The following is a 27,567-nucleotide window of genomic DNA, read 5'->3' as shown; positions in this document are numbered from 1 at the left end:
TGTTTGTGCCCTTTCTTTTTGGTCCCTTAGGCATAAGGAAGATCTCTTTCCTGCTGTGTGGAGGACAGACTGGAGCAGGTAGAGAATTGAAACAATAAGTGTTTCTACTACTAATGTGGTAGTTCTGGTGAATAGTAGAGTAATGCAGGGTCATGGTTTGGCAGGACAAAGGATTCAAGAATGAGGGGCGACGGGCAATAGTGTAGAGTTCAGAAGATGATAGCCGCCCAAGGTTCTTCACCTTTGTGTCCTGTGTGTTCCCTTAGTAGTCTAGTCTCAGAAAAATGTTTTAAAGAACATAAAACAAAATTCCAAAAGGAAAAATACCCAACAGCCCACAACTATATTGGAATAGTCATCAAACAGTTTTAAAAATGAGTTGCCAGACTGAGGGTCTGGTGTAGCCAGGGCAGAGGTGATGGCCTGGAAAAGTCCTGCTGTTGGGGGAGGGATGCTGAAGGTAATGTAAGGATGAGTAGATCTAGGAGGAGTAAGGCACATGGAGAGAAAGCTACAAAAGCCAAGGGAAGTGAGACCTGGAGAGGTTAAGTAACTGGTAGCCCAAAGGCGACAGAATTAGATTGGAACCAGCATCCTGACTCCAAATGCAGCTGAACTCGGGTTGATGACTCTAGCCTGCTGCCTCCTCTGCAGCTGCTTCTCAACTCACCCCAAATTTTACTTATTTCTAAGGTTTCTTGGGTAACAGGGGAAGAAAGCGAAAGTGTTAGTGGGAGCAGGATAGAGTTAGAGCAGGATAACTACCTTTCCCTAATGATTCAAAGTGCCACTTTGTGCCTAAACCCGAGGATATATCAAATTTGAATTCAGTCTGCCTACAGTAGTAAAACAAGATATTCCATTTAAGATAGAGTAATACTTCCATTAACGAAACAGATGCAAAGACAAACTTCCTCATAAAAACTATGTCCTGAGATGTAGGAATCCCAAGAATCTCCACCCCATCCTTTCCCTCCAGAGCACCCTTCCTCCAGAATTTCTAGAGCTTGAACATCTTACAAAACACAGAGTAGCACACCTGAAGGAAGAAAAGAGTGGAAGCCGAAAGAAAAAGCATCTAAGCTCGTATAGGTGCCAGGCAGTGCTCAGCACCAGGGATAGATCCAAAGTTAAGATCGTCCCTCTTTTCGGGGCTTTCTCTTCTACTGTGTAAAGACAGCACAGAGGAGAATGGGGACTGAGGGGCTGTTCCACAGGGCAGTCAGGGGGCAGCTCTCCAGAAGCACTTATTTGTATACTGCACTCAGACCAACAGGTGGAAGGGGGCTTCTCTTTCCTTTTTCTCCCTCTCCTCTCTCCCCATCCCAGCTAGACCCAATGCACTGTGGAACAATGGCAGCACAATGCCCAAGATGACAGCCCTTGCAAAAGATTGATGAAGGACGTGGAAGAAATCTATAAATGCGGAATGCAAAACCTCCAAAGCATGGAAACTGATGAAACAATTTATTGACTGGCAGGGGTTTATTGCTTCTGACAACCCCCCTGCCACACTATAGGAGAGCCTTCAGCATCTAAGTCAACTTCCCCGCAGAGCACCTATTCAAATCACCTAAGACAGCATTTCGAACATCCACAGTAAGCATGCTGAAGGGCAGGGCTTCTGCCAGTAGTTTGTGCTGAAAATTAGAAGCCAGCAATCAAAACTGGCCAAGTCAATCCAGCCCCTCATGGCACTGAACAAGCCTGATTCAGGGCACTCATTTTGTGTGGACCTAGCTGAAAAATACTCTAAGGACCATAAGCAATTATCTAAGCTTGCTGAGGTGTAGAGTGTGGTCGAGGGAGAAACGAATAATCCTGGAAAGATAGGCCAGGGCCTGGTTTGAAGGGCTTTAAATGCCCAGCGGGGAAGGTTACATTTGCTGCTAAAGACAATAAGGAACCACCAGAGTTTACTGAGAAGGGGAATAGTGCAATCACACCCAAACTAAGGAAAATCACTTTGGTAACCATGCGGATGGACCAGAATGGGAAGAAGCTTGAGGCAGATGGCCAACAAGGAGGCTCCTGTAATAGTCAGGTGACGAAGGCCTCGAGGAAGGTGCAGCCGTGAGTAGTGAGGAAAGGCCAGATTCAAGGGATGCTGGGGAAAATGGCAAGAGGGAGAGAAAAGAGGCCAAGACTGCACAGAGGAATGGACCTGGGAGAGGGGAAAGATGTCCTCACAGAAACAGGGAGTGGGAGAGAGAAGAGCTGAAGATATGGGAGAGGGGAAGGATGTCCTTACAGAAATAGAGGGAGGGGGTCCTTCCTGAACTGAAGGGGGCTTAACCCTTCCAGGCAATCATCAGACTTGCCAGCTCAGCCACTGGAGGCAGAGCTAGAGTCAAAGGATAGAAGTGGAAGCAGAATTGGCTTTGAATGCATAGAAAAACTTCCCAACTTATAGAAGCATTCAAAAGTGGGGAGGGTAGCCTTACAAAGTGGAGATCTTCCAGGCATTTGTCAGATCCTTGTTCATGGACAGATTGGCCCGGGTGACCTTCCAACTGACAGAGTCAATGGTATGTTAGTCAGAGGTCCAACTCTTCCTCTTGTCCGAGTTTGGAGTTGGTAAACTGTAATCTTTCATCATTTAAGTTAGCCCAAAAAGAACCCAAGGAGGTGCAGATTTGCAATCCAACTTCACATTAATTGCACCATATGTCTATCTTTAGGATTATTGTTAAGAATTCATTAAAGGAGGTTATTTATGAGATTGGTTTGTACTGAGCTAGGAAGTTCCTCAAAACCTCGGGGCTTGCAAACTCATTCAAAACCCATTCTTTGAGGCTTCCTAAGATTGGAAGAAATCCATATTAAATGTGTCCCCAAATCAGTTATGCATATCTTTTAATTAAGGCCTTTCATGGAGCCTATGGACGAGATTCGGTCAGCCAAATCCTCCATCAGGGCCTTGCCTTAAGGTCCTGGGAGTTACTGGCTGAGGGCAGGCTGAAGTCGCTTCCCAAAGTGATGTCCATTAGAGATGAACACCGGGGAGAAAGGAAGAGCAGTGTTCCTGAGAGATGGAGGGATCCTGTCCAGTGACAAGGAGGCCACACACAGCTGGGAACCAGACTGCAACTGCCTCCCTTGCTGCTCTAGTCCAGATGCTGCTTCAAGTAGGAACATCTCTTTTGAATGCCCCTCAGCTATGGCCAGACCCTGGTCCCCCAAAAAGGCACCATGCCCTCTCTAAAATACAAGCCACTCCTCCTCAACTTCCACTGACACAACCAAACAAGGAGCTCAGGAGACCAGAGTTTTTCCCAACCTCCTACACTCACGGTGTGGCTTTATTAAAAGGAACTTCACTCCTAGCAGATCTGTTCACTGAGGGGCCACTTTAGTAAAACAAATATAGATATAACTGAGACAGAAAGGATTCAACCTAGTGCAGTGTGTAATAACCACGTCTCCATGAATGTTCTCAGTCTGCCTGATGGGTTAGTAACATCTAAGTAGGCTTTTATTCTCAGCCTTCCACCAGGAGATTCGTCCAGAAACAAGACCAATTCAGCTCCTGGGAGGCAGACTCCCCAAGCGGCGTGTCTTAAGATGTGCACATAATGATCGCCTTTCATTTAAAAGAAAAAACCTACTCAAAATATTATAAAAAGGTATTTATCAAAATTAATCATTCTCACTGCCCCAAAGTCAACAAGTTTTTTGAAAACATGAGTTACAGAACTAGGTTGTATAAAGCGTCATATGAATGATTTACCAAATCAGTCTCATAAAAAAATGTTAACAAAACATAGCTGCAATGAGCAGAATCCGATTTCTTTCCACAAGCTGCGTTGTACAGTTTTTAGAACAAATGCCACTTTTGTCACCACTCAGCATTACATTTTCAGGGATATGTGAAGGAGGCAGCTGATAATCCCTATTAACCCTTTGGTCAGGTCATACAGCTTCCCTCACTTCTTTTAAGAAAACCTACAACGGATGCTGGAAATCTGAAAGTGCCCGAGCCCATCTAAGATCGGGACTTTTCACCATCATGCTTTTAAGGAAGACAAGGAGTCATTGATACACACAGAAGTATTACTGTCGTGCTTCTGATAAGCTTCTGCCTTCAATGCCTGCTGAAGAGCCAAACTCTGCCTAATTACCTGTTTGACTCTGAAACAAAAAAAAAAAAATTAAAACCAAAAATCTTACCCATCGTTTTGCTGTTAGAGCAGGTCTCCCATTCTATTTCATCGATGCCAAGACAGGTCTTAGGCCTTTTAGGAAAGTGACTGAGGAAAAGGAGAGGGAGCGGGCTTTGCTCCTTGTCTGGGCACTAGTAAGAGTTTAGCTTGAAAGGTTTTCTTGGGACATTTAAGCAGAGTAAAGGGCCTGGCTGATCTAGAACAGACTAGACTAGTTTCATCTGGGCTAAGGTACTTCTGTTTTTGCCCTCTGCTCAGTCACATGCACATAACCAATGGCATGGTCACCTACTCAACACGAAGCAGATGAAGCCTGCCACGGGGGAGAAGCACACGAGGAGGTAGCCGATGGTTTCCAAATTCGAGGAGTCGACTGGCTTTGGTTCCTAAAGTGAGTCCCTAGCAGAGACCTGAAGGAAAAGAGGAACCGAAGGGGTCGAGCCTCTGATGGAGCTAGCGAGGGGGAAAGCCCCCTCGGTGGGCCCCCCCACGGCCCCCTCGAAAGCCGCCCCTCTCTCCTCGGAAGGTCGATCGGTTCCTCTCTCGGCCTCTCTCTCCGCGGCCGGCAGAAGTGCCCCCCCTGCCGCCCCCCCTCGGGGCACCACCTCCTCGATCAGATTTGGATTTCGGAGGAGGTGACTTTGGCCGCAATCTCTCAATCTCTTCTGTACATCCCGTCAGAGGGGAGTTAGGAATACTGAAATAGGAAGCATAGGTTTCTGCATTGAAGTTGCTATTGGTAAGATTGGGTCCCACGGTAAGCCAGCCTAAAAGAGACAAAAACAAAGTCATCGACGTTTGCTCAGCTCCCTCCCCATGCACCTCCCCAGATTCCAGGGTCTAATTTAAGTGACATTTCCTGTATGAAACCCTTCTGGACTGAAAGCAGAGGAGCCCTGGCGCTACCCCAGCCCTTAATGCCTCAGGGGCTTTGGGAGCCACTTCCTCATATACAGTCTTCTTGCTGGGGCTTTAAACATTCCCTGTGTCTATCTCATCTCCCTGACTCCTAGACAGTCCTGGCCCTCTCCTAGACACACACAGCACCCATGTCCACAACAGTCTATTCCTGAATAAGTTACCTCAACAAGAAGAGATCAGGAGGTAGAAGCATCCTGCTAATCTGAAAACATGGGACAGGCCCTAGCTGGCATGCAGGAGAACCTTGGTGATGGACCTGAACCCTGTGGGTGGGAGGAGATGGCTGAAGAAGCGAGGCGTCCAAAAGAACAAAGGGTAGATGAGCAGCAGTTTCTGACTTATCATAAGGGGCCTTGTTTTTACACTCTGTCCTCCAAAGAGACAATAAGCAGCTTTCTTTGCATCCCCAGCATTTATAGAAGTACTCAGCACACAGCAAGCACTTCAAGGCTGGCTGACTGGAACATGAAAGGAGGGGGTGAAGGACTGGGGCAGTGGGGGGTGGGACTCTGGGCACACCTGGCAGGAGGGGACATAAGGCACACTATGGTCCCTGCTCTTGGTGTGGTGCATTACGCCTATCAGTGTCCTTGAATCCCATCAAAGTAGCCAGAAATTTTGTGGAAATGGCCACTAGAGGTCAGAAGGAGGTATCAATTCTATCAGCAATATGGTGGTAAACTTTTGTGCCCGAAACTGCTGTGAAAAATGTTCATTTATCCTTTAAGGAAGTCAGATGAAAAAGGAAAACCACCCACGGTACTTCAAAACAATTTTTGGATCCTCAAAGCAAAACCAAACATCTCAAATCTCAAAATGCTGTTAACTGTATACACACAATACAAACACATATACACAAACCACCAATAAGATGGGAAATCATTTTAAGTCAAAACAGTTTAAACTATTTGACTTTGTTTAATTTCTTTTTAAAGAGCTAAAGCCTTTGGAATTTGAAAAAATCCACAAAATCTGAAATAGCCTGCAACTATGGTGGAGATTATACAATGTTCCTAAAAACATCCTCGTAAAAAGGGTTTCAGTTCTATTTCCAGTTGCTTTTTTTCCCTATGCTTCTGAAAAATGGAAAACCTGGAGCCTGATCCCGATTGCAGTGATGTCTGTCCTCTGCTGGATTATTTAGCACAGCCCGACCACAGCCTGCTCCCCTTAACTTCTAACAGACAGCCGGCAGGGTCACCCCCCACGCCACCACAAGCACAGCACAGCCTGAGAGCCACTAAGTCATGCTGAGTGGGCGTCACAGCTCAATCCTCAGGGCCAACACTCACCCATTTTATTTTGCCTTCTAATATAATTAAAAGAAGAGAGAAAAATAAACATTCTTGATCTTAGCATCCTCATGATTCTCCTCCCTCTCCCCATATATTTCCGTTCTACTTAATGTAATGCTCTCCCAACACTGTTACTATTACAAAAAAAGAACTCAAAGTCATCCTAACGTTTCCTCTCTTAAGAAGTAATACAGCTTTCAACGACGACTCCACATTACAATTTGGCCAGTTCTCACCAGAATAATAATCTTAACCTGAAATGATTTTAGGCCTTTCAACCAGTCACCAGTTCAGATGTTAAAGAGCCTCTTGCAAACACGAACATTTAGAAATTTAGATACATGGTACACATCCAAATGCAAAACGAATTTGGCTTAATATTTCTGATCAGAATTAAAATGAGAAATTATATGATTTTTTTGGTTTTGTTTTGGGGATAGCTACCAAACTACTCCCAAGTTTTCCATAAGATAATATCATCCCTATTGTATCATGGACATCTTATTCCACACATTATCATATTCTATGATGTAAAAGGTTAATTATTCATTAAAATGCATCAATATTTTGAGTTTAAAAGTTATATTTCTTTAAAGTGAAGTCTTACCTGGTCGAATTGTACTGTCCCTTCCAAAAAGGTGAAGGCGTCTTCTACCAAGGCAAAAATGTTCAATAATATGAAAGATCTCTACTGGTTTTTCTATATTTCCAATTTCAGGTTCTTCTGTGATGATCAAGTCAATGTCCACATTGGCATGAATGAAGTCGCCATCTGTGCTACGCCGAACAGTCCCTTTGATGCCCATCAGACAGTGCTCCTGCACAAGACAAGTAAATGTTTCCTGCAGACAGCCACCAGGATTTTTCAGAGCTCTGGGGTAAATATTCTAGAACCTTCCAACTTCTCATGGGTTTTAGGATGATAAAAGCCAGAGGAACTGTCAAGGTGAGAAAATGAGCCAGAACTTCTCAGGCTACAGACTGAGCATAATAATAGAAGATGGGCTTTCCTGGGGGACGCCAGGACTTCTGGGGAGGAGAGGAAGGACAGGGGACCACCAGAGGAGGTTTCATGGATAAGCCCTGATGGAAGATGATTCTGAAAAGCAACACTAAGGAAGAGCAGCATCCAGGTCCTGGGGATGGCATGCATAAACATAGGTGAGAGGGTAACAGTTAATATCATAGTCTGACAGAAATGTGAAATGGTAAATGAGCCTGGAAAGGTAGGCTGCTGCCAGACTGAGTGGGGAAGGCCTTCAACGAAAGGGTGAAGAGCTTAGATTTCAGCACAGAAGGAATTTTATTTTTCTTAGTTTCTTCAACTTTTGTAAGTGCTTTCTAACAAAATTAAAACAAAACAAAAAGCCCATGCTTGTGATCTTAGCCCCTAAGGCCTCATCTCATTAAGGGATGACATCTTTGGCTTAGGAAGCCTTTTGGCAGCTGTGTCCAATGGCTGAGATTGGAAGCTTCAGAGGACTTCAACAAGAGGTGAGATTATCCATAGGTGAAGGCCTCAGAGAAGAGGCATGGAAGACCCTGACAAGAGCATCATTAAATCTTGGCAAAGGGACACAGGAGATGGAGAAAGGAAGCAAATGGCCACCAAGCAAATAAATGTAGGCCCAGAGTTCTGTGAAGAGATTTGGGAGTAATCTGTGTAGAGAAGGAAGAGGGTCCAGGAAAGTGTCTCACATGACAGTGACATCTGAAGGGTGCTCAGAGGATAAAGACCTAGTAACTGGAGGGAAGAAGAGTCAGACCGAGGGGACTCAGACAGACAGCAGAGCCAAAGAAGACAAGGGAAAAGGAAGCCCAACAGTCCAGGGAAGGGGGCAACAAGATCAAATGTGGCACAAAAGTCAAAGTCAAGAAAAGTAAGAAAATGCCTTGTGATTTATCGATTAAAAGCTCACTGGCCAACTTCAAAGGGGGCAATTTCCATAGAGAATCAAAGGTAAAAAAACAGCCTGAGAATGTATCAATGAAAAAAGACACATAGACATAATTCTGTCTCTGGAACTTTTTGAATGCCACAATACACAGACACATGTGTGTAGAGTGTGTGTATACATGTGTACATAAACAAATGTATATGGGTTTAAGTATGTATTCCTAGCTTAAAGGGGACAACAGGTCAAGCTTAGACTTAAGGACAGGGAGAACTGAATATTTTGGAATGCAGCAGGAAGGAGCCAGAAGACAGAGAGAAGGAAATGACCAATAGATCAGGCTCTCAAAGAAGACAGACCATGGTCAAGGGCCCAAGCTGAGAAGTGAGGCCTCATCTCCTGCAGCTCTCTCGGGGAAAGGCTTTCTGAAGCTTTCTTCCTGTGTGCTAGGAGCTCACCAGGGTTCCTGAGGCTCTGACAGCTGCCAGACCACAACTGGTCCCCAGGCTTGGCCAGCCAGGGGCTTTGCATAGATGGTGGTTTGGATGATAAGAGGGTTATCTTGGGGGCAGAAAGGGGGGAGGGGGTCAGGGATCTTGTCCAGGGCTGGAACTGCCAGCTGGTCACTTCCTTCAGTTTGTACCTCAGTGACTGCGGAAAAGGAGTACTGCTTCATATCTTTTTACTAGTATGTTGTTGTTAAAATTTCCATTATTAAAGTATTTTTGACTGGGTTCCATCGTTCATGAGGACCTACTGAATTTTTTGTAAAGGAAAAAAACCCCTTGAACCAAGTCAAATTTAGACCCAGCCCACAAAAGCTGGCTATCTTTAGGAGACAGTAATAATTCTACCACTTCAAATGAGGCTTTGGGGATGGAAGGGACAGAGGGATCCAAGCACTGCAGCCTCCCTCCTAGCCAGGCTCACAACAACCCTTGGAGTGCTGAAAAAACCACAGAAGAGCAGGATCAATGCTAAACAGGGTTTGGAGCTTTTATCATGCCAAGTTGGGGGAGAAATGCTACTTCAGTTATAGAATTCTCACCTACTAAAATAAAAATATGCCTAAATTTTTCTTATAATTCAATTTCTGTACTAAAAACCAAAAGAATGTCCTTATTCCCATAAAATTACTCACGTTTTCATCTCAAGATCATTATCCATCTGAAGGAGCACAAAGACAGAATAATAAAATGGAAAAAGGAAGCTGGGAAAAGGCTGTACCTTTGTCCTTTGGAAGACAGCCTTTGGGTCTAAAGTCTTCGTCTTCCCAGGATTGTTTTTGTTGGTTTTAATCCAGCAAATATCTTCACATCTTCTGTAACCCCATTTACGTAAACACTAAAAGAAAGTGGAAAAAAAACAGTCATTAGGATTTTGAAAAATTAAGCACAAAAAATAATTGAATCTTTTCTAAGTGAGGGGATAGAATTTCAAACTGATGTGGCAATTCTGTTCTAGCGGGTACTGAAAAGGAGAAAGCCCAGTGTGAGAGGGGGAAAGCAGAAATGGAACACACGCATGTAAATCTGACCTTGGAAGGGTCAAGTACCCTTTGTATAAACATCGCCAAACCCAGGACAATTCTCGTCAACCACTGACATGTAGCCACTCCAGGTTATACATGAGAAAACACATGTAACCAGAGAATACACCTTCACCTTCTTATGTCCCTGGAATACAGTCATTGTGCCCTGCAACAAAGCTCAATGTTCATGAAACTTAAAAATTCTGAAACAGAAGTTCTAAAACATTTCTCAGTGCAGCTACCACAATCAAATAAAAATACTGTGGTATTTGCAGCATAAAAGAATAGAGTATGAAGAATGACAGGTGCTAATGCTCCAAACCTACAAAAAACTAGCCCATCAAGCTAAGGACCACAAGCAAATTAAAAAACAAACAAAAACCCACCAACTTCTACTCAGGACAAGCTGAGTATAAAACAGGGACAGGACCATTGGTGGGGTGGACAGAAGGACACAATGATTAACAAAAGGGAAAACAGAAATGCTTCACCTTTATTTCGATTGTTTCCTAAGGAGAATGATCTTGGAACTGGAAAGGACAGAACAAAACTGGCTAATAGGACTTGACACCCATAGTCTTTTGGGAGGTAACAAAAAGTAGGCCATTGACCTTGATTGTTCACCAGGATCAGACTACGTTCCAAGACACCAAAGGAGCTGGGGATGACTGAGCCTCTATCAGTGACAAGGTATCCCAAGATGAGAGAAGACCCAATGTCCTACGTTCAAAAAAGAAAGAGAGCTGAGCCAACAATCTCAAGGCCATCATCATTTCCTAGGACAAACTCTAGGATTTAGCATGAAAGGGACAGCTGGTGACCATCCAGAAAGAGAAGTGGAGATCACAAAGAGCAAACTTGTCAGGGGTGAGGCCAGAAGAGCCTCCTTTCCTTTTCTGACGCTGATCAAACCAGAAGACGACAGAAATGAGGTAAAGGGAGTGTGCCCAGATTTCATCCAGGTACTAGATTAAGCCTCTCGTGTTATTTTGGCAGAAAGGATGGGGATATACACGGGAGAAACAACAAGAAATCAGAAAAGACTTCACAAGAGCTGAGTGGCCCCCAGGTGTGCTGGTGAAGGTTTAACAGATGGCTCTCTAACGGGGAAGATCTAATCTGCACTATTCACATTCTGACCATCATTTTCTCAAGTCTAGACAACAGATGGCAACAAAAAAAATAAATCAAGCCTCGATCTGAACGTCTGCCAGTTTCTGAGGTGTAAATGCTCACACTGAAAACTGGAAAAAAAAAAAAAAAAACAGCCTCCAGCATGTCCCTGGTCACACCCAAAGAACAAGTATTTATACAGTTCAGTGACACCTTGCACTGAAGGATCTAAAAGATCACTACAAGAATCTATGCTTGGCTGACATATGATTGCCAAGAATGAAATACCCTGATTGACTAGAACACTGGCTGAATATAATAAAACGAAATCGAATACAATTAATGGAAATAAACTCTCACACTGGCTTCAGAAAATCAACTCCACAAGGACAAGTGGACAGAGGCATGGCCGGGGAGCAGCTTATCTGAATGAGACCCAGGGCTTTTAATGTACTGTACACATAACACGGAGTAAGTTGCCAAACGGACAAGATACCAAATGCCTCATGAAATACAGCAACCCAAATAGCTAATGTGATCCTGACCTCCACTGGAGGGTTCAAATGCTGAGGGCCCTACTATGTGCCAGGCCCTGTGCTAAGGACTAGGGATGGCAAAAGACAACTCCTGCCTTCAAGGAGCTCACGCTCTAACGGGAAGACAAGCAGACCCATACCTATAGACAAGCTCTATGCAGGAACAACAAAAAATAATCGAGAGAGGAAGGATGCTAGAATTAGGAAGGTTTAGGAAGGCTTCCTGGAGAAGGTGGGATTTTAGTTGGGACTTAAGGGAAGCCAGGGAGGTCAAGAGTCAAAGCAGAGGAGGGAGAGTATTCCAGGCCTAAGGGCAGCCAGAGAGAACACCCAGAGCCAAGAGACAGAGCGTCTTGACAATGGAACAGCCAGGAGGCCCGTGTTGATGGACTGAAGAGTACTGTCAAGGGGTAAGGTGTAAGAAGACTGGAAAGGCAGGAGCTTAGGAAGGGCTTTGAAGGCCAAACAGAGCACTTGTATTTGCACATACACTCAATACCCTCCTGGAGGTAAAGTTCAACAGACTGTTCCATGACTGCTCATGCAAGCGTATTTGTTCATTTTCTCCTTAAGGATTAAAAAAAAAGTTTCTTACCACTCTGCCAAGGTCCAGGCCCTCCCCGGAGCCGCACCACAAAAAGACAAACGACCGCAGTCCGGAAAGCTCCTCAATTTCTAGCTTCATAATCTAAGGAACATAAAATGATATTGCACAGAGCTATACCTTACTACATATTCTGAAATTACAATCAACAGTCTTCTGGATCTCGATCTACATGCTCCTGTCTTCTTAAGTAAAGGGTTTATAGCAAAAGTTCCTATTTCCTCATTCGAAAGCTGGCTCTCCCCAAACCAGAAGATGCTGATGAAGGTTTTAAGAATGCATGTCAGTGATAACAGGACTAGAAAGATCTTAGCAATCCTTCCGTTCGATGCTCACCCTTTACAGATGAGCTTACAAAGGCCCCAAGAAACTCAGTAAGCTACTCTGGATCACAGAGCTTGGCGGGGCAGCAACAAACAGCTCTCTCATTGCTTTTCAGTTTCCAAAGAGGCATTCACCAACTCTAAGTAAATTAAATAGGAACACTCCAAAGAGAACAACTATCTTTAGTATCTGTAAAACACACACACACACACACACACACACACACACACACACACACACACACACACACGCACACTCTCATACGCACAGTATCTTCCCCTGAAATGTGTGAAATGCTTCATTTCAACATTACATCATTACCAATTGAGGGATCAGAATAATTCTTCAACTATACTAACAATAGAAGTCAAACAATTTTTTGATGCATTCCTGACCTTTTCTCCACTATCTGCACAGTTCAAGAGCAGCCCTGATGAGGAACTCAATGCCAAGCTTTCTGTTTCCCTTGCTATTTATTCTACAGACGCTTGTAGCTGTACTTCTTGTTTGCCCCTCAGAATGTAAGGTCCTCAGCGTAAGGATTGTTTTGTCCTTGGTAGGTGCATTCTCAGCAGGGGGCCTGCTGCACAGTAGTACTTAGTAAATGCTTACTGAGTGGCTCCTTAATCCATTAGATCACAGATACATCTAAGTACACCTCTGAGGCATGGGCCCACGTATGGGTCAATTTACTCACTAGGGTGAAGAGTCCTGCAAGGAATCGGCCAGTCTTATCTCTATACTTTGAGAGAGAAGAGGTCGGTCAAAACCCAATGTCATCTTGGACATTTACATCATCATTCTGAGTCTCTGTAAAGAAAGACCAAGCTAGCTACCAACTCTTCTTTCCCCATTTAGAGGGCTGCCCTAAAGCACCACCGTCCCTGGTATTCTGCTGGGGACACAACCATGCTAGCTGGCTGCTTACTCAGACGGCTGGCAGAGAAGGACTTTTAGTGAATTCTGTGGTTTTTGTGCCCCACTTCAAGGAGCTGTGACTTCATCACTGTGGGGTCATTGTGGGTACCATTAAACAACTCTCAACTCTTCTATGCTTAGTATGCAATGGACAAAAAAATTCATTCTCTGGCCACCAACCTAGGTCAGCATCACCAAACTTAGCGACTGCCCATTACCGGGCCATTCATGAAACCTTTCTAGCTTGGCTGGAGCTGCTAGAGCTTGGGTTCCTCTGGCCTAGCCTTCCAGAACCCAATTGCCCCTCCAGATCTCAATGAAGCAACCACACCTGTCTTCACAATGGACTTTCATGGCCACTCACTATTCAGTTTTTCCCTGTAACCAGGCCCAAGACAATAGAGGTAACTACGATTTTAACCTCAGCCACAGCGAGCTACAAGCACACACGTTCACAGAAGATGGGGAACACATATACACAGACACTTTCTATCCAAGTTTGCACTGTTTAAAACCACATTTTAAAAATAACCAATTCATCATAAAAAACAAAGTCTTATCATTTTTGTTCTCCAGAAACACTTACATCATCCCAAGTCCAACATTTTTCATTAGCAGCGATTCCAGTTTCTCGGTAATACTCTTCCAAAGGAGGTTCCAGAAGAATTACATCAAATTTGGATTTTAGTTCTCTGATGTCAAAAGCATCTAAATCTGCTTGTAAATACCTAGTGGATTTAAGCACAACAAATGGGGGAAGCAGTTTTAAGTATCCCACTGACAGCAATTAAACAAGATTTTAAAATAATACAGGTTCTGATACTATTTCCAGAGCTCACCCCAAGTTAATCACTAAATGCTTTTTGAAAGTTCTCTCTTAGTTCAAAACAACCAAGTATACAAACAAAACTGCTCTTGAGGGCACAGACTGTGTTTTTCGTAGGTGATTAACATTTCCATCACGTCTGCACTGTAGCAGAGACTACACTCCTTGCTGAATCCCAGGTCCAACCCTCCCCTTCTACCCCCCCCCTCCCCGGACCTTCTTCTCTGCCTTACCTGCCAGGGTATCAAAGTCAAGGGAAAATACAAAAGAATATGTAGTCCTAGAGGCTCGGAGCTCTGCTAGGGCATCTCTTAGTGTAACAAGTCCACTGGACCATCTGTTAAGTGTGAACTCAGTGAGTAAATGTTACTTAATTTTTGAGAATTCTATTTTTTTTAGGTTATAAGAATGGCAGGCCTCATTTCCCCCCAGTCCGTGGGCCAGGGAAGAGCTTTAATGGTAATAAAAATGAACTCTAGCCATCTTCTCTATTTGTCTAGTATAAAGTATCACAGGCTTTAGAGGAAAGCTAATTTCTAAGACTACTCATAAAGCCTAATTGTAAATCTTAGCAATCACAGAAGCCTGGTCAACCCCTGCATCAGAGTCATGAATCCCTTTTACAACAACATCAGATTAAAACGAAGATGACTTGATGTTGCACAGAATCACTACAATGAATATAGGAATACTACATTTACCAAGTCTAGCATTCTGCTCAAGGAAGAGTGAATTTCTGTGACTCAACCAAGACAAGTCTCATGTAGGAAACTCCTGATACCAGACAGCTTTATTGTTGGTATATGAAATGTGTTACAAATACACACTGTAACTTCAAAACAAACACACACACACACACACACACACACCCTGAATAAGCTACGTCTACTGCCTACAAGTTTTGTCTCTCGAAAAGTGGTGTCTCCATTTTTTTAAAAGCAGTATCATGTTGTATATAAAAAGCCTGATAATCATCCAAGACGTTTTTATGAAGAGCCTGTGATGTGCTCAGCCCTAGGGAGTTTCAACAGAACCAAAAGGAAACAGAAACCAGGCTACATTCATCTTAGCTGCCGAAGGTAACTAAGTCTCCTGATGTGCTAAACAAGGCGGTGGCAGCGGCGCTGATAAAGGTGGTAAAATCACTTACATGGGAGGAGTGTTTGATTTTGAGATCAGCTCGTCCTTCAGTCTGATAAGCTCCCTCAGCTTAGGATACTCTTCAAATCTATCTGCTAAACCTGAATGGTAAAATATTTATGTTAACAACACAAGTGAAGTTGAATTCAGTGAAACTAAATCATGAGACTTCTGAATCAACCAACACGTATTAACTAAACACCTACTACGCCTGGCACTGTGCTGGGGAGGAGGACCCAGTTTCCTTTATACCAAACCCTCACAGCTATTTTTGCACTGGGTTTTTACTAAGGGTCTGTAAGACCAAAAGATCAAGGTTCACTAGACAGCTCCCACCATGACAAGAGAGAGCAGCCACAGTTCATCACATCTAGCCCCCCACTCCCTGTGTATACTCCACTCCAAAGTTTTTAGGGCCATGCCAGGCCTCAGCTTCTCCTAAGAGGTTTCAGGATAGGCTTAGTGGCACCAGTTTAAATAAAGACAGTAGGTCTCTATACACTCTTACTCAGAGTAAAAGTTATTTAAAAAACATATCCACTGCAGCCAAGAGTCCATTTGCGAACACACACTAAGAGGGCACACACAGAGTTATGGGTGGTGCCATTTTAAAAAAATGTTTAACTATGATAAGCATGCATTTTTCTGAATTCTATAATATATACAAAGAAAAAAGATATTTCTAATCTTAAGCTTACAAAATGCAAACAATACATAATTTAAATTCTAATTTTTTGTGCATTTTTAAAAAAACATTCTTTTAGTCAATAAAGGAAGACTTACAGGCAACTCTCAATGATACACAAAATCGGCAGCATAACAGCATTTGTTATTTTTTAAAAATTGCATTTGATTGTTTTGCGGCCCCTTTACCTAAAAATCTTCTGTCTAGACTATTACAGACAGTTCTCACTTTATACAAGTGGACTGTTCCACAGGCCTCTATGTAAAGTAATTTTTATGTTATGCGAATTTGCCCATGGATGTGGTGAAGGGAGGGAGAAGCAGGAACAGGGCTCTGAGCCTATGGAGGGAGGAGGCCAGGACACAGTGGAAGGACAAGTGGGTGCAGGGACAGAGGCCAGAGGAAGAGGAGGAACACAGGGGGGCCTGACACGCAGGGCAACAGGGATCTCAAGCAAAAACCCTGATCTGGCAATGCCAGCAGTGGCGGCCTCTCTGTATGTCTGCTCTTCTGTTTTCACTTGGAGAGGATTTTTGAAGAGATTTTTTTTTTTAAGGTTTTTATTTTTGTTTTTTTTTTGTGTGTGTGTGGCAAGGATCGGGCTGGGAAGCCACAGAGCACCCCAGCAGAGGGGCAGGAGCACAGCACCATACGATGAAGTTAAAATAGATGGGTTTCTGGAATGCAGACTTCCTTCAGAATTCTATTTGTATAATGCAAATTTACATAATGCAAGAACTGCCTGTATTAAAATTAGTTTGCACTTCTTTACCATCCATGAATGAGACAGGGAGACCAAAACATTACTCTGCCAGAGATAAGTCACAAAGTTGACAAGCCAAATATGGATAATGAAGAGCAGGGCAAGTTTGACATACCCACATCTCTGATGAAATTCTGGGGCCTGTGTCCTGTGTCAACAAAGTGTTGGCAATAATCATTGTGAGGATTTAAGCTCTGGGTCCCCTAAAATGGGAAAATAAAAAGCATATATATAATTATAGTAAAGACCACAGTTACCTGTTCAGTCATTTCAGCCGTGTCTGACTCTGTGACCCCATTTGTGGTTTTCTTGGCAAAGATACTGGAGTGGTTTGCCATTTCCTTCTCCAGCTCATTTGACAGATGAGGAAACTGAGGCAAACAGTTAAGTGACTTGTCCAGGGTCACACAGCTAGTAAGTGGCTGAGGCTGGATTTGAACTCAGGTCTTCCTGACTCCAGGTCCAGCACTCTATCCACAGCACCACCTGGCTGCCCCATATAGACGTATGTATATACCTTATCTAAATTTAACACTTTATGGGTCAGTCTGCAACTTAAGTATAAGGTGATAAAAAGTGAAGCACTGTATACTGGGTGCTAAGAGAATAGCCAAAATGTGGTACCTGCTGTGAAACTGGAGAATGAGTAAGGAGGTAGGACACACACAGTACTCCATGCCAGACACAGAAAACTCAAATAGAAATGAATCCTTATGGGTGCATGCTGAAAGCCACATATTAACATTATGTTATATTATATTTTTATTTTGTTAAAAAATGCCCAATTGCATTTTCATCTGGTTGGGTGACAGCCACTCTGACGCCTCTGCTTTACAACAGACACACAATAACAATTACGGAAAAGAGTGGAACACAGAGTGGTCACTTCATAGACTGAGCTGAACTGCTGAAGAGAAGCACAAAGAACACCAAAGCGCAATGGAAGTCCCAAGGCAGGAAAAGATCATTTCTGACCTCAATATCAGGGAGAGATTCATGGAGCCTCCTAAGACGTTTAGAAGAACAGAGAAGATTCTAAAAGCAGGTATTTGGGCAGCTACCAGGGCTAGAGGAAGAGGAAAGTCTTTGAGGCATCAGGAGGCACTCTAGCAAAGGAATGGAGGTGGGCAAGCACCCACTATGCTGTCTAAGAGAAAGTGAGCGCCATTTTGTTGAAGAGCAGCACACGTGCAAGAACATAGTGTGAGATGAGGCAAACTTGTGGAATGAGCTGGACGCCGGGCTAAGGGAACAGACAGCTACTGCATGGTTCAAAACAGCAGAGTAACATGCTAAGATCTGTGAATGAGGAAAACGAGTCTGGCAGTGCTATGAAAGGCGGACTGGAGCTGGCCTTCTACCCTGGGAGCCACAAACTTTTTTAAAAAACATGTTGATAACTATTTCAATTTACTTGGTTGCCTTTGTAACCCCCAGTACGTTATTTTATGCATTTAGAAACACTATCATGGCTCCAGCTGACTGCCAGAAGGGTCCAGGACCCAAAGGTTCAGAGGTACTAAAGGGAAGCTAGGAGAGGCAGTAACCAAGAGCACAGAAAACATGTGAGAGAGGAGAGGTGAAGCCCCTGGCACCAGGATGGGGAAGGTCAGGAAGGCCAAGAGGCCCGAAGCCAAGGCAGGAGTCTTCCCTGTCTGACAAGCAAGGCTGCATTTCAGAGGTGCTTCAAGAGGGGGCGTTATGGGGCCCACCACCTGGGAGTGTGTGCACTCTCACCTTAAGGAAAGTACTAGAGTCTTTGTAAATCTCTTCCTCGTATGGCAGGTTCTCTTCATCTTGCTGCATTTCTACTTCATCCTTTGGGAAATAAAGCCAGGAGAGTAAAAGAACATTTTATGTGCATGGACCCAACCCCCCTTCATAAGGGATCCTCTCCCTACATAAGCCTTTCCCAGCTCCTTCCCCAGGAAAGCCAGTCAGATTTATGGCCTGTTTTTCTCATCATCATGTAATGATTTATGATAAATAAATAACCCAGGAAATGATAAAGATGTTAATAATGCAACTTAGAGAACACTAGTGATACCGGGGTAGAAATGAGCTATAAACAATGAAAGGGAATGAGTTCTCTATCCCTGTGAGTCTCCGTGCCGTAGAGCTTGTCTTCTATATTGGTAACATTCTAATTTTCCTCTAAAGGCAATAAATTGAAAAATTCAACGTCAGATTCGTAACCACCCAAAGCTGCTTCATGCAACCAGCCACACAGGCCCAATTTAAAAACTCTACCCACTGTAAAACCAGCACAGTAACTGACTGGATAATTCTAACATCTCCTTTCCTCAGGACTGAATGAGAGTGATAAAGGCCAGCATTTAGATCACTCCAAGGTTTACAAGGCGCTTCACAAATACTATCTCATCTGATCCCTACAACAATCCTGGGAGAAGGTGGTCTTATTATCCCTCACTACTTACTTGCTAATAACCTCCTCTAGGCTCTGGTACCACACCCCCCCACCCCCCTCCTACCCATTCTAACCAGTCTCTTCCCTCCTCTCTTATACCTCCCCCCCCCCCCCCCCCCCCCCCCCCCCCCCCGCCCACTGCTCCTTCTCAGTCTCCTCTGTAGATATTTAGCCAGGCCATGCTGGCTACCTGGGTGTTTCCCAAGGCTCTCTCCAGGACCCCCTTTTCTCCTCCTACACTAACCTTCTGGCTGATCTTATCAGCTCCCATAGATTCGATTATGCACTCTATGCAGATGATTCTCAGCTGTGCTTATCCAGCCCTAATCTTTCTTCCAACGTCTAATCTCCAAAGGCCTATTAGATGTAAGTAAGACACCTTCAACTCAGTATGTCCAAAGATGAACTCGTCATCTCTCCCCTTCTAAACTTCCCTGTTACTGTTGAGGGCGACACCATCGTCCCGGATCTTGGCTCTTCACCCATAGTTGCCTCGCTGGTCACAACGTGTACAGATCCTCATCGGCTCTCGGCTGAATAAGGGCAGCGGCCCTGGCCGGGTCTGCCTGCCTCCTGTCTCCTCCACTCCAGCCCTTCCTTCTCTGAGCTGTCAAGGACCTCTGTCACTCCCACATCCAATAAACTCATGCAGCTCCCTCCCTCTTACCTGCAGGAGCTCTAGGGCTTTGAAGGCCTCTTTCTAGTCTGCTTACACTTTACTTCTCTATGTGCTCTGCCTCCCGTCTCCCACTCCTTGCAAATAATACTAAATTCATTGACCAAGTGCTTGTGTGCCGGTTGTAACACGTAAATACTTTGTATGTTGTATGGACATTAATATTTATCTGCTGTGCCCCCTTCAGAATGGGGACTCCTGGAGGGAAGGCCCGGCCCATTGTAAGAGCCTAGTATCTGGGGACTCACCAAAATAACTTGTTACTCCACCCAATAAGTTAATATTTATGACTTTTTAAAAAAGCTTTAGCCATTAAGATCCATGCAAACTAGTATTAGGATAACAGTGACATTTTAATTTTTCATTCTCTCACAGAAAATCATTTTCATTACAGGAGAATTCATTATTGTAAGTATTTCTTCTCTCTGAACACAAGACTAAGTTGGTGCCTACTTACCTTATATTCTTCCAAGTCTTCTTCATCAGCCTCCCCTTCATCCAAATATTTGCGCTTCGCATTTGGAGCTGAAGTGTCATAAGAAGCCCTAGAAATTCAGAATAAAACGTTTTACAGACATGATGAGATTTTAATTTTTTTTCCCAACAACAACAACAAAATATTAAGTCTCAAATACATGCAATGATCGCACAGGTATGACAGTATCAAATTGCTTACTGTCTTAGGGAGGGGGGAGGTGAGGGAGGAAGAAAAAATCGGGGACTCAAATTCTTTAAAAAATGAATATTAAAAATTGTCTTTGCATGTAATTGGGGGAAAAATAAAAAACTACATAAAAAAATAAACTTCAAAATAAAAATAAAATACAAACAAGACACCATGCCAGGTGCTAGAAGGTAAGGTACAGCTCCTTCACTCAATAAATAAAAAAGCAATCATTTGTTTAGGGCTCAGTATAGGTAAGGCACTATGCCAGACTCTGGATGGTCACTGTCTCCAACAAGCTTATCCTGTGCTGAGGGGACAGGACAAGTGTAGAGAGGATGAGGAAGGTATGACAGGGGCAAGTTCAGCAGACACTTAAGAAATGTCTACGCTGGGCACTGGGGATCCAGCAATAGAAGCACAAAGAGTCTCTGTCAGATAAGGACAGATGACCCCGGCCCACATGGGCTCACAGAGGAGTGGGAAAGATCAGGATGAGATAGAAGAGCAACGACGCCTTGCTGGTGAAGGCCAGTAACATGTACTCAAGCTGCCCGGGTATTTTAGAGACAAAGAATCTCAGAGACGGTGACCTTAGAGGCCATCAAGGCCCCACCATCTCCAACCAAGAGTACCTTCAACAACATTCTCCAATAAGCTTGGCCTTCACTTGATGTAATTAATCAGTCAACAAGCAAGCAGTAAGAGCCTGGCTGGGCATCGGGGGCTGTGTGAGGCTCTGGGCACAAATAAACCCGACGTTCCTGCCCTCCCCAAGCTCACAGTCTTCCTATCAGGGGAGACAACAGGGGCATGTGTGAGCGTATACAAAAAAGACACCAAATAAATACAAGGTAGTTGGAGAGGAAGCATCAGCAACTGGGGGCATCAAGACAGACCTCAGGAAGGCGAGGGCATCGGCAAGGAACCTTCAGAAGGACTTGGAATTCAAAGTGCCGGAGGGGAAAAGGCATGGGACAGAGGGGCAAAAGAAATCAATTAAAACCTCTCTTTAAGAGATCACTGATAACTCTAGGGGGAACAGTTTCAGGTGCATGATGAAGCTGGAATCAAGACAGCACAGGGGTGAGAAATGAGCCCCCCTCCCCCCCATTCTTCTGCACTTTAGCCTAACTTCCCTGGTTCAGTCTGAATAAGTATTCCTTATCGGTCTTCCTTTAACTATCAATTCTGAACTGGAATTTGGTACTAACACCTTCTGACATCTTTCTCACATGCCTCCCAGACATGATTAGGAGAGCGAGCAGACAAAGAGAAGGAAAAGAAGTCTTATGAACTCCGCTGACAAATTTCTCTCTCAGTAGCTTTATAAGGGGGGGGCTCTCCAGCAGGAGGGAAAGGGATACAGTGAGGAAGACAGGTCACAGTAAGACAAAGACATCAATAAAAGCAGATTTTTTTTTTAAAGAAAATGAAGTATCTAATGAGCAGCACCTTGAGAGCAGCAGCGGCTGCATCGACGCGGCTGCCTGGGATCTGGGTCCTGGGGCAGAGGGGCCTTGGCAGGCCTGAGTGCAGTGCTCAATGCCTCTCACTGGAAACTGGTCCAAGTGCACAAATTCACTCCAATGGGGACAGACTTCCCCAAACAGAAAGGTTTTCCCACATGCTCTTTACTAAAGCAAACGGTGAAAATCAATTTTTGGACTAACCTGCAAGTTTCTCTGGTCTCAGCAATCTCCCTTTGCTCGTCTTTGCTATTTAACACTGCACCGATACTGTCAGCACTCTCAGCTCCCAACTGAGGACAGGCAAAAACAAAAGGTGTGTTATGGCGGGCAGCAGCTGAAAGCCTCATCCTTGCTGACAATGGGAAGGATTTTCAACAAATAAGAGAAAACGTCTAACTTCAACATTAAAAATGGCTAGGCTGTGGACGATCACAGGGGACATGGGCTATAATTCACTGCGAAGGGATTAAAGAGAGAACACATTCCTTCAGTTCAGAACAATTTTATATCCAACTCTGTTAACTTTAGAGGATTCAAATTTTTCATTTAACTGTGACTAAAACCCGGATGAGAACTATCATATACTAAGTGAAAAGTTACGAGATCTTGTCTATTACCTTCCCCATCATCAACAAAATGAAAAAGCCATTTTACATAAGCCCAGTGTCTTATCCAAATTTCTGCCCCAGAAAAGCCCTGATTGTGACACACTCAGTGGCCCAGAAGGCCTCCTGGCTCTGTGGTCACAGGCCTGGGCTAGAGTGGCAGCTCTGTGGCTGACTCCCTCACTGGGTGACACTGGCCAGGTCACTTCACCTGCTCATCACATAGATGCAAGAGTTAGATGAGATAAGCCCCACCGCCCCTTTCACCTTTGAATCTTAGGAACCCAGAAATGACTCTTTCTGAGCTCTCCTACCTAAGATTTTCTAGAAAGATTCCTTTTCATCTGTATTTCTTTGAAATTATTGTAAAGAACGGTTTGGAAACTGGTCAGAAATCTGGCGCACGTGGGGATCCTGCTAATGGTCCCAGGTGGAGAAGTTTGGAGATCTGGAATGTTCAAGGGATCACATTCCCCAAGAAGGCCGTAAATCTTGGGCTCTGGACTCTGTGCCCCAGCATCATCGCCTTCAAAAGTGAGCCTCATCTCTTCTAACAACCACTCCACTGCCGTCCTTGTCTCCGGGTTGTGACTGAGGCTCATCTCCCACAACACTATAATGAATCCTGAGAGGAGCACTCCTCCAGGAAGACCTCCCAGACTGACCAGAGGCAGCAGCTCCCCCTGTCTCGACTGTAACAGTCACAAAAAGTCAAGGTAGCCAAGAGTCAGATTTTTCTTGCCGCTACTTACTGGCAATCCAAGATGCAAGAGTCCCATGAAGCTGCACCTTAGGGCAGATGGCAAAGAGGGAGTGGGCTGCTCTGCTGGCTTAGAGCACAGCACTGGACCAGGCAGCACCAGGAGCTGGCAGGACAAAAGATGGGCAACCTGCCCGCACTCACGAAGACGTTAAAGATAAATTCTTAATTTCATGTGTGTAGCTGTTATTACTCAAACACCTACACACATACGGAATGGTAACGTGTCTTAGTTTATAAATCTCAAGAGGTCTGAGACTATTCCATGTAGCAGAGAGGACTGAATATGGAGTCAGGGAGCCGAGTTCACCTGTTGACTCTGCTGCTTGATCTTGGACAAAGGACTGCGTCTCTGGCCTGCTGCCTCCCTTTTGGGAAAGGCAGAGGCTAAACTAGATGCCTCTGAGGTCCCTGCCCGCCCTAAGCCCCCAGAGCTCCCTCCTCTGGGGGGGCTTCCCCCCGTCAGCTGTCTTCTAGTGATAATATAAAAGCGGTCCCATACCAGACCTATGGATGCCAGGGACATCGGTGCTTTTAACCGAGACCCGACAGAATGTCAGGCCAGGACTCTGAACAAGGGCAGAGGCAGCACTTACTGAAGGACGATCAACATGAGCTCACAGCGCTTTCCATAAAGAACAGCATCTTGAATGGCAAACCGCTTTATGTAATCAATTCTAATGAGAAACCGTCCCGTGTAAAATGGGTTCAGAGGAGTGAGTGCCAGTTATATGGATGCTGCAATGTAGACATCATCCCTGAATTAATTACAAACCTGGCCTGCTGGCTGATGGACTTCTGAGGCCTCACCAAAAATCCCAGGAGCACAGACTTCAGAGATGGGCAGGCACTCAGACATCAGCAAACTCAACTCACTCATTTAAGAGAACACTGGAGCCCAGAGAAGGTCATACGGATCGAGGATGACAAAATGGAAAGGAGAACTAGGTGTCCTACCTCCACCCCTCACATCCCCATGTTATAAGAGCAGGCAGCTGAGGACTCCAATCGCCAAAATCATATACAACAACTAACTAAAATCTTCTTTAACCAGTGGCAGAGAATGATCAGATAAATCAATGTTAGCTATCAGTCCGTAAGTCAACAATCGTTTAATAAGTGTTCGCTATGTGCCTGGCACTGTGCTACTGTCTGGCAATACAAAGAAAGGCAAAAAACAGCCCTTGCTTGTACCAGAAGTGTGTGCTCTAACTAGGGAGATGATATGTAAGTATTTGGGGACATATGAAATCTAGGAGGAGATTGGGGAAGCCACTAACAGCCGAGGGTACCAAGAAAAGCTTCCTGCAAAAGGTGAGGTTTGAGCTCAGCCTTGAAGGAAGCCCGGGAAAGGAGGCGGCAGAGATGGGGCAGAGCATTCCAGGCATGGGGGGATGGCCAGCACACAGAGACAGAAGCTGAGTGTTCAAGGCCAATGCCACAGGAGCAGAGGCGGTGGAGGGGAGCAAGGAGTAATCAGACTGGAAAGGTTGGAAGGGGCCAGGTCATAAAGAGCTGAAATGCCAAACAAGTTTACATTTAATCCTGGAGGTAACGGGCCATCTCCAGAGCTCCCACTGGCAGCTGATGGGAAGCGGGCCTGGAGTACACACGGAAGAACTTGTGAAAAGGCTCCTGCCGAAGTCCTGGTGAGAGATGAGGAAGATCTGAGCTGGGGCTGCAGCAGCAGGAGGGGAGAGGAGTGCAAGGTCTGAAGGCAGGAAGATTTTGGCATGGAACAGGTACTGGGGTGTGAGTGAGCAGTGAAGATGCCAACCTTGCTCCAAGGAGGGGGGTCCCCTCAACAAGGGCAGGAAATTTCAGAAGGGAGAATGGGGGGAAAGGAGGAAGGAGGGAGGAGGAGGAGGGGGGGGGAGGAGGAGGGGAAGAAGGAAGGGGAAGGTCTTCTTTCGGCCACATTAGTCAATAAACATTTCTTAAGCACCCACTACTAAGTGCCAGGCATGGTGCTTAAGCGCTAGGGCCACATACAAAAGGAAAAGATGGCCTCTGCCCTCAAGGAGCTTCCAAAGAAGGAAGCTGCGCTGGAGATGCCCACTGGACATCGGCTGTGAGAGGGCCAAGAGGCAGCTGAACACGGGTCGGGGCGCCTTGGGGAGTGGGGCATGAGACTCCCCAGGTAAGGGGGGGCTGGGTTAGGAAGGCCTTTGAACCCCAAACAGGGCATTCTGTCTTTGACCAGGGAGCCACTGGAGTTCCCCGACGGGGGGAGGCGGGGGCGGTGAGGTCGGCCCTGTGCTGCACGGAAATCGCTCTGGAGACTGAACTGAGAATGGACTGGAGTGGAGAGAGACAGGAGGGGCGCAGCCCGACCACGTGAGAGAGAGGAGGGCGGGTCTGGACTCTTCCCGAGGCCGGGAGCCCCAGGGTCTAAGAGTAAGTCTCCCACCACTGTTCATTCATTCCTGAGCCTGGTTTAGCACAAAGAGCGCTGTCAGAAGCCCAGAGTTTGAGCGGGCCTCTGACAGTGGCTCTGGGCCTCAGTTCCTCCATCTGTAAGCCGGGGGTGAAGGTCCTTGGACCCCATTCCACCACCTCACAAAACTGTGCTGATAAGACCGCTCAGGAGCACATTAAAGAGCGGGGAGCGGACAACTTAACGCCTCTTTCCGAGGCTTCCTCCCCCTCTCCCGGGCTAAAGCCGGCCAAGGTCCAGGGAGTCCTTCGGAAGCATCCCTCCCACAGCCGGGCGGCCTCGAGGTCTACGGGGCTTTACGGGACGAGGGCACGGCCTAGGGGCGCGGTGCCTGGCCTCGGAAGACCTGAGTTCGAATCCGACCCCAGACCCTTCCCAGCTGGAGAGCCTCTCCTGCCTCCGTTTTTCCCGGACTGTAAAATTGGGACAATGGCAGCCTAAGGATCGCAGGCAACTCTGTCCGTTCCTGCTCCTCACACTCGCGGCCTCCGTCCAGCCCCATGCCGGACCCCGGCTGCGCTGCCCACTCCGCCACTCTGCGGGCACCTGACGCCCCTCCCCCAGCCCGGAGGCCCGATGCTGGTGGCCGTCACCCTCACTTCTCGGCTCCGGGGAGCTCAGCGGGCCTTCCCCGGGGGCCCAGGACCCGGAATCTGCCCCCAGGGAGCTCGCGTCTGACGGGGAGAAGCCCGTGGCCGGTGGGGGCCGGGTGTCTTGTGATTCCGAGGCCACCACCGCCTCTTTACGCTAACTTGTCCCTCATTTACAAAGGCGGAAGCTGAGGCTCAAAGACGTAACTGACTACTGGGGGGCCCTGGCGGAAAAGCTACATCAGGGAGGGCTTCCTGGAGGAGGGAGAGGGCAGCAAGACCCAGGCTCCCCAGCGGATAACGCGGCGACCTGGCACAGAAGCAGTACGGAGGACAGGAGGGGGAAACGACCGAGGGGCGGGGCCCAGGAGGCGGGCATGCGCAGAGCGAGAGAGGAGGCGGGCATGCGCAAGGTGGGAGGGGCGGGCATGCGCGAGCGGCGGCGTGTAAGGGCGGCACAGCCCCGCACCCCCGCCGCGGCACTCACCTGCTGGGCTAGGAGTTGCCGGCGCAGCTTCTGCCGCTCGCGGATCTCCTGGAGACGGCTGTCCATGTCCCGACCGCCGCTATTCTCAAAGGGCCAGGAGAGTGCGGGAGACTCGCACAGCCTCCCTACGCGGAGAACACTTCCCGAGGCTGAGCTTCCCCCGGCCCGCGTCCTTCCCGAGGACCGGCCCCAACGACCCGCCCCGCTCCACGCTCCCGGGCTCGTCGCTTCCGGCCCAGGAAGTCCCGCCTCCTCCCCACGACCTCGCTGGCGTTGGGCGTGCGTGGTGACGTGACGTCACCCGTCAGGGGGCGTGGCCGGAGCGGGGAGACCAAGAACTCTGCTCCCGCCCCCTCCCCCTCCGCGCGCTGGCTTGGCTCAGGGGCGCGCTCGGTGGGGCTGCCCTGCTGTGTCCCCACCCCCGTCTCGTCCTGCGGCTCTGTCCCATCCCCCCTGTCCGGTTCCCCTTGTCCCGTCCGGGGGCTCAGCGCTGGTGATGCCAGTCTCTCTTCCCGGAGCAGCCTCGTCCCTGCCCCCCGGGTCCAGCACATTCTCCAAGCTGCCAAGCCTGCACCTCCAGCCCGGACCTCTCCGCGGATGTCCAGGCGTGAGGTCAGGTCAGGCAGCTGCCGGCTGGGCGCCTCCACACCCAGTGCAGGGCACGAGCACAGAAAACCTGAAAGCCCCTGCCCCCTTAGGCACTCACCAGCTGCGCGACCCCGAGCATCTCTCTG

At 46.5% G+C, this 27,567-nt stretch overlaps 1 protein-coding gene across 2 annotated transcripts; it reads right to left on the bottom strand.

The window, feature by feature from the left end:
• Positions 1–3,614: 3,614 nt before the first annotated feature.
• Positions 3,615–27,102, bottom strand: METTL14 (methyltransferase like 14). Of its 2 annotated transcripts, XM_036765698.1 has the most exons (11): positions 26,834–27,102; positions 22,156–22,244; positions 20,276–20,363; positions 18,452–18,532; positions 16,830–16,917; positions 15,277–15,367; positions 13,887–14,028; positions 12,050–12,142; positions 9,502–9,618; positions 6,987–7,197; positions 3,615–4,930 (listed from the first exon to the last, which is right to left on the bottom strand). In XM_036765698.1, exons 1-11 carry the CDS (start codon positions 26,897–26,899, stop codon positions 4,617–4,619), a joined length of 1,380 nt encoding a protein of 459 aa, XP_036621593.1. In that variant the 5' UTR covers positions 26,900–27,102; the 3' UTR covers positions 3,615–4,616. The 2 variants fall into 2 exon arrangements, with proteins under 2 accessions (XP_036621593.1, XP_036621594.1); XM_036765699.1 differs by lacking the exon at positions 12,050–12,142 and having other exon boundaries at positions 26,834–27,060.
• Between the last annotated feature and the right edge of the window lie 465 nt (positions 27,103–27,567).

This window comes from Trichosurus vulpecula, chromosome 6 (assembly GCF_011100635.1).
Source record: "Trichosurus vulpecula isolate mTriVul1 chromosome 6, mTriVul1.pri, whole genome shotgun sequence".
NCBI lineage: Eukaryota > Metazoa > Chordata > Mammalia > Diprotodontia > Phalangeridae > Trichosurus > Trichosurus vulpecula.
Note: the sequence above shows the minus strand (reverse complement) of the source record. Positions and strands in the feature narration are given on the sequence as shown.

Coding starts and splice junctions, on each gene's coding strand:
- METTL14 (XM_036765698.1), bottom strand. CDS start 26,899: ATGGACAGCCGTCTCCAGGAGATCCGCGAGCGGCAGAAGCTGCGCCGG. Junction 15,368..16,829: donor GAATTTCATCAGAGATGTGG/GTATGTCAAACT, acceptor TTTACCATTCAG/GTTTAGCAGATAGATTTGAA. Junction 12,143..13,886: donor AATGTTGGACTTGGGATGAT/GTAAGTGTTTCT, acceptor TATGTTCCTTAG/ATTATGAAGCTAGAAATTGA.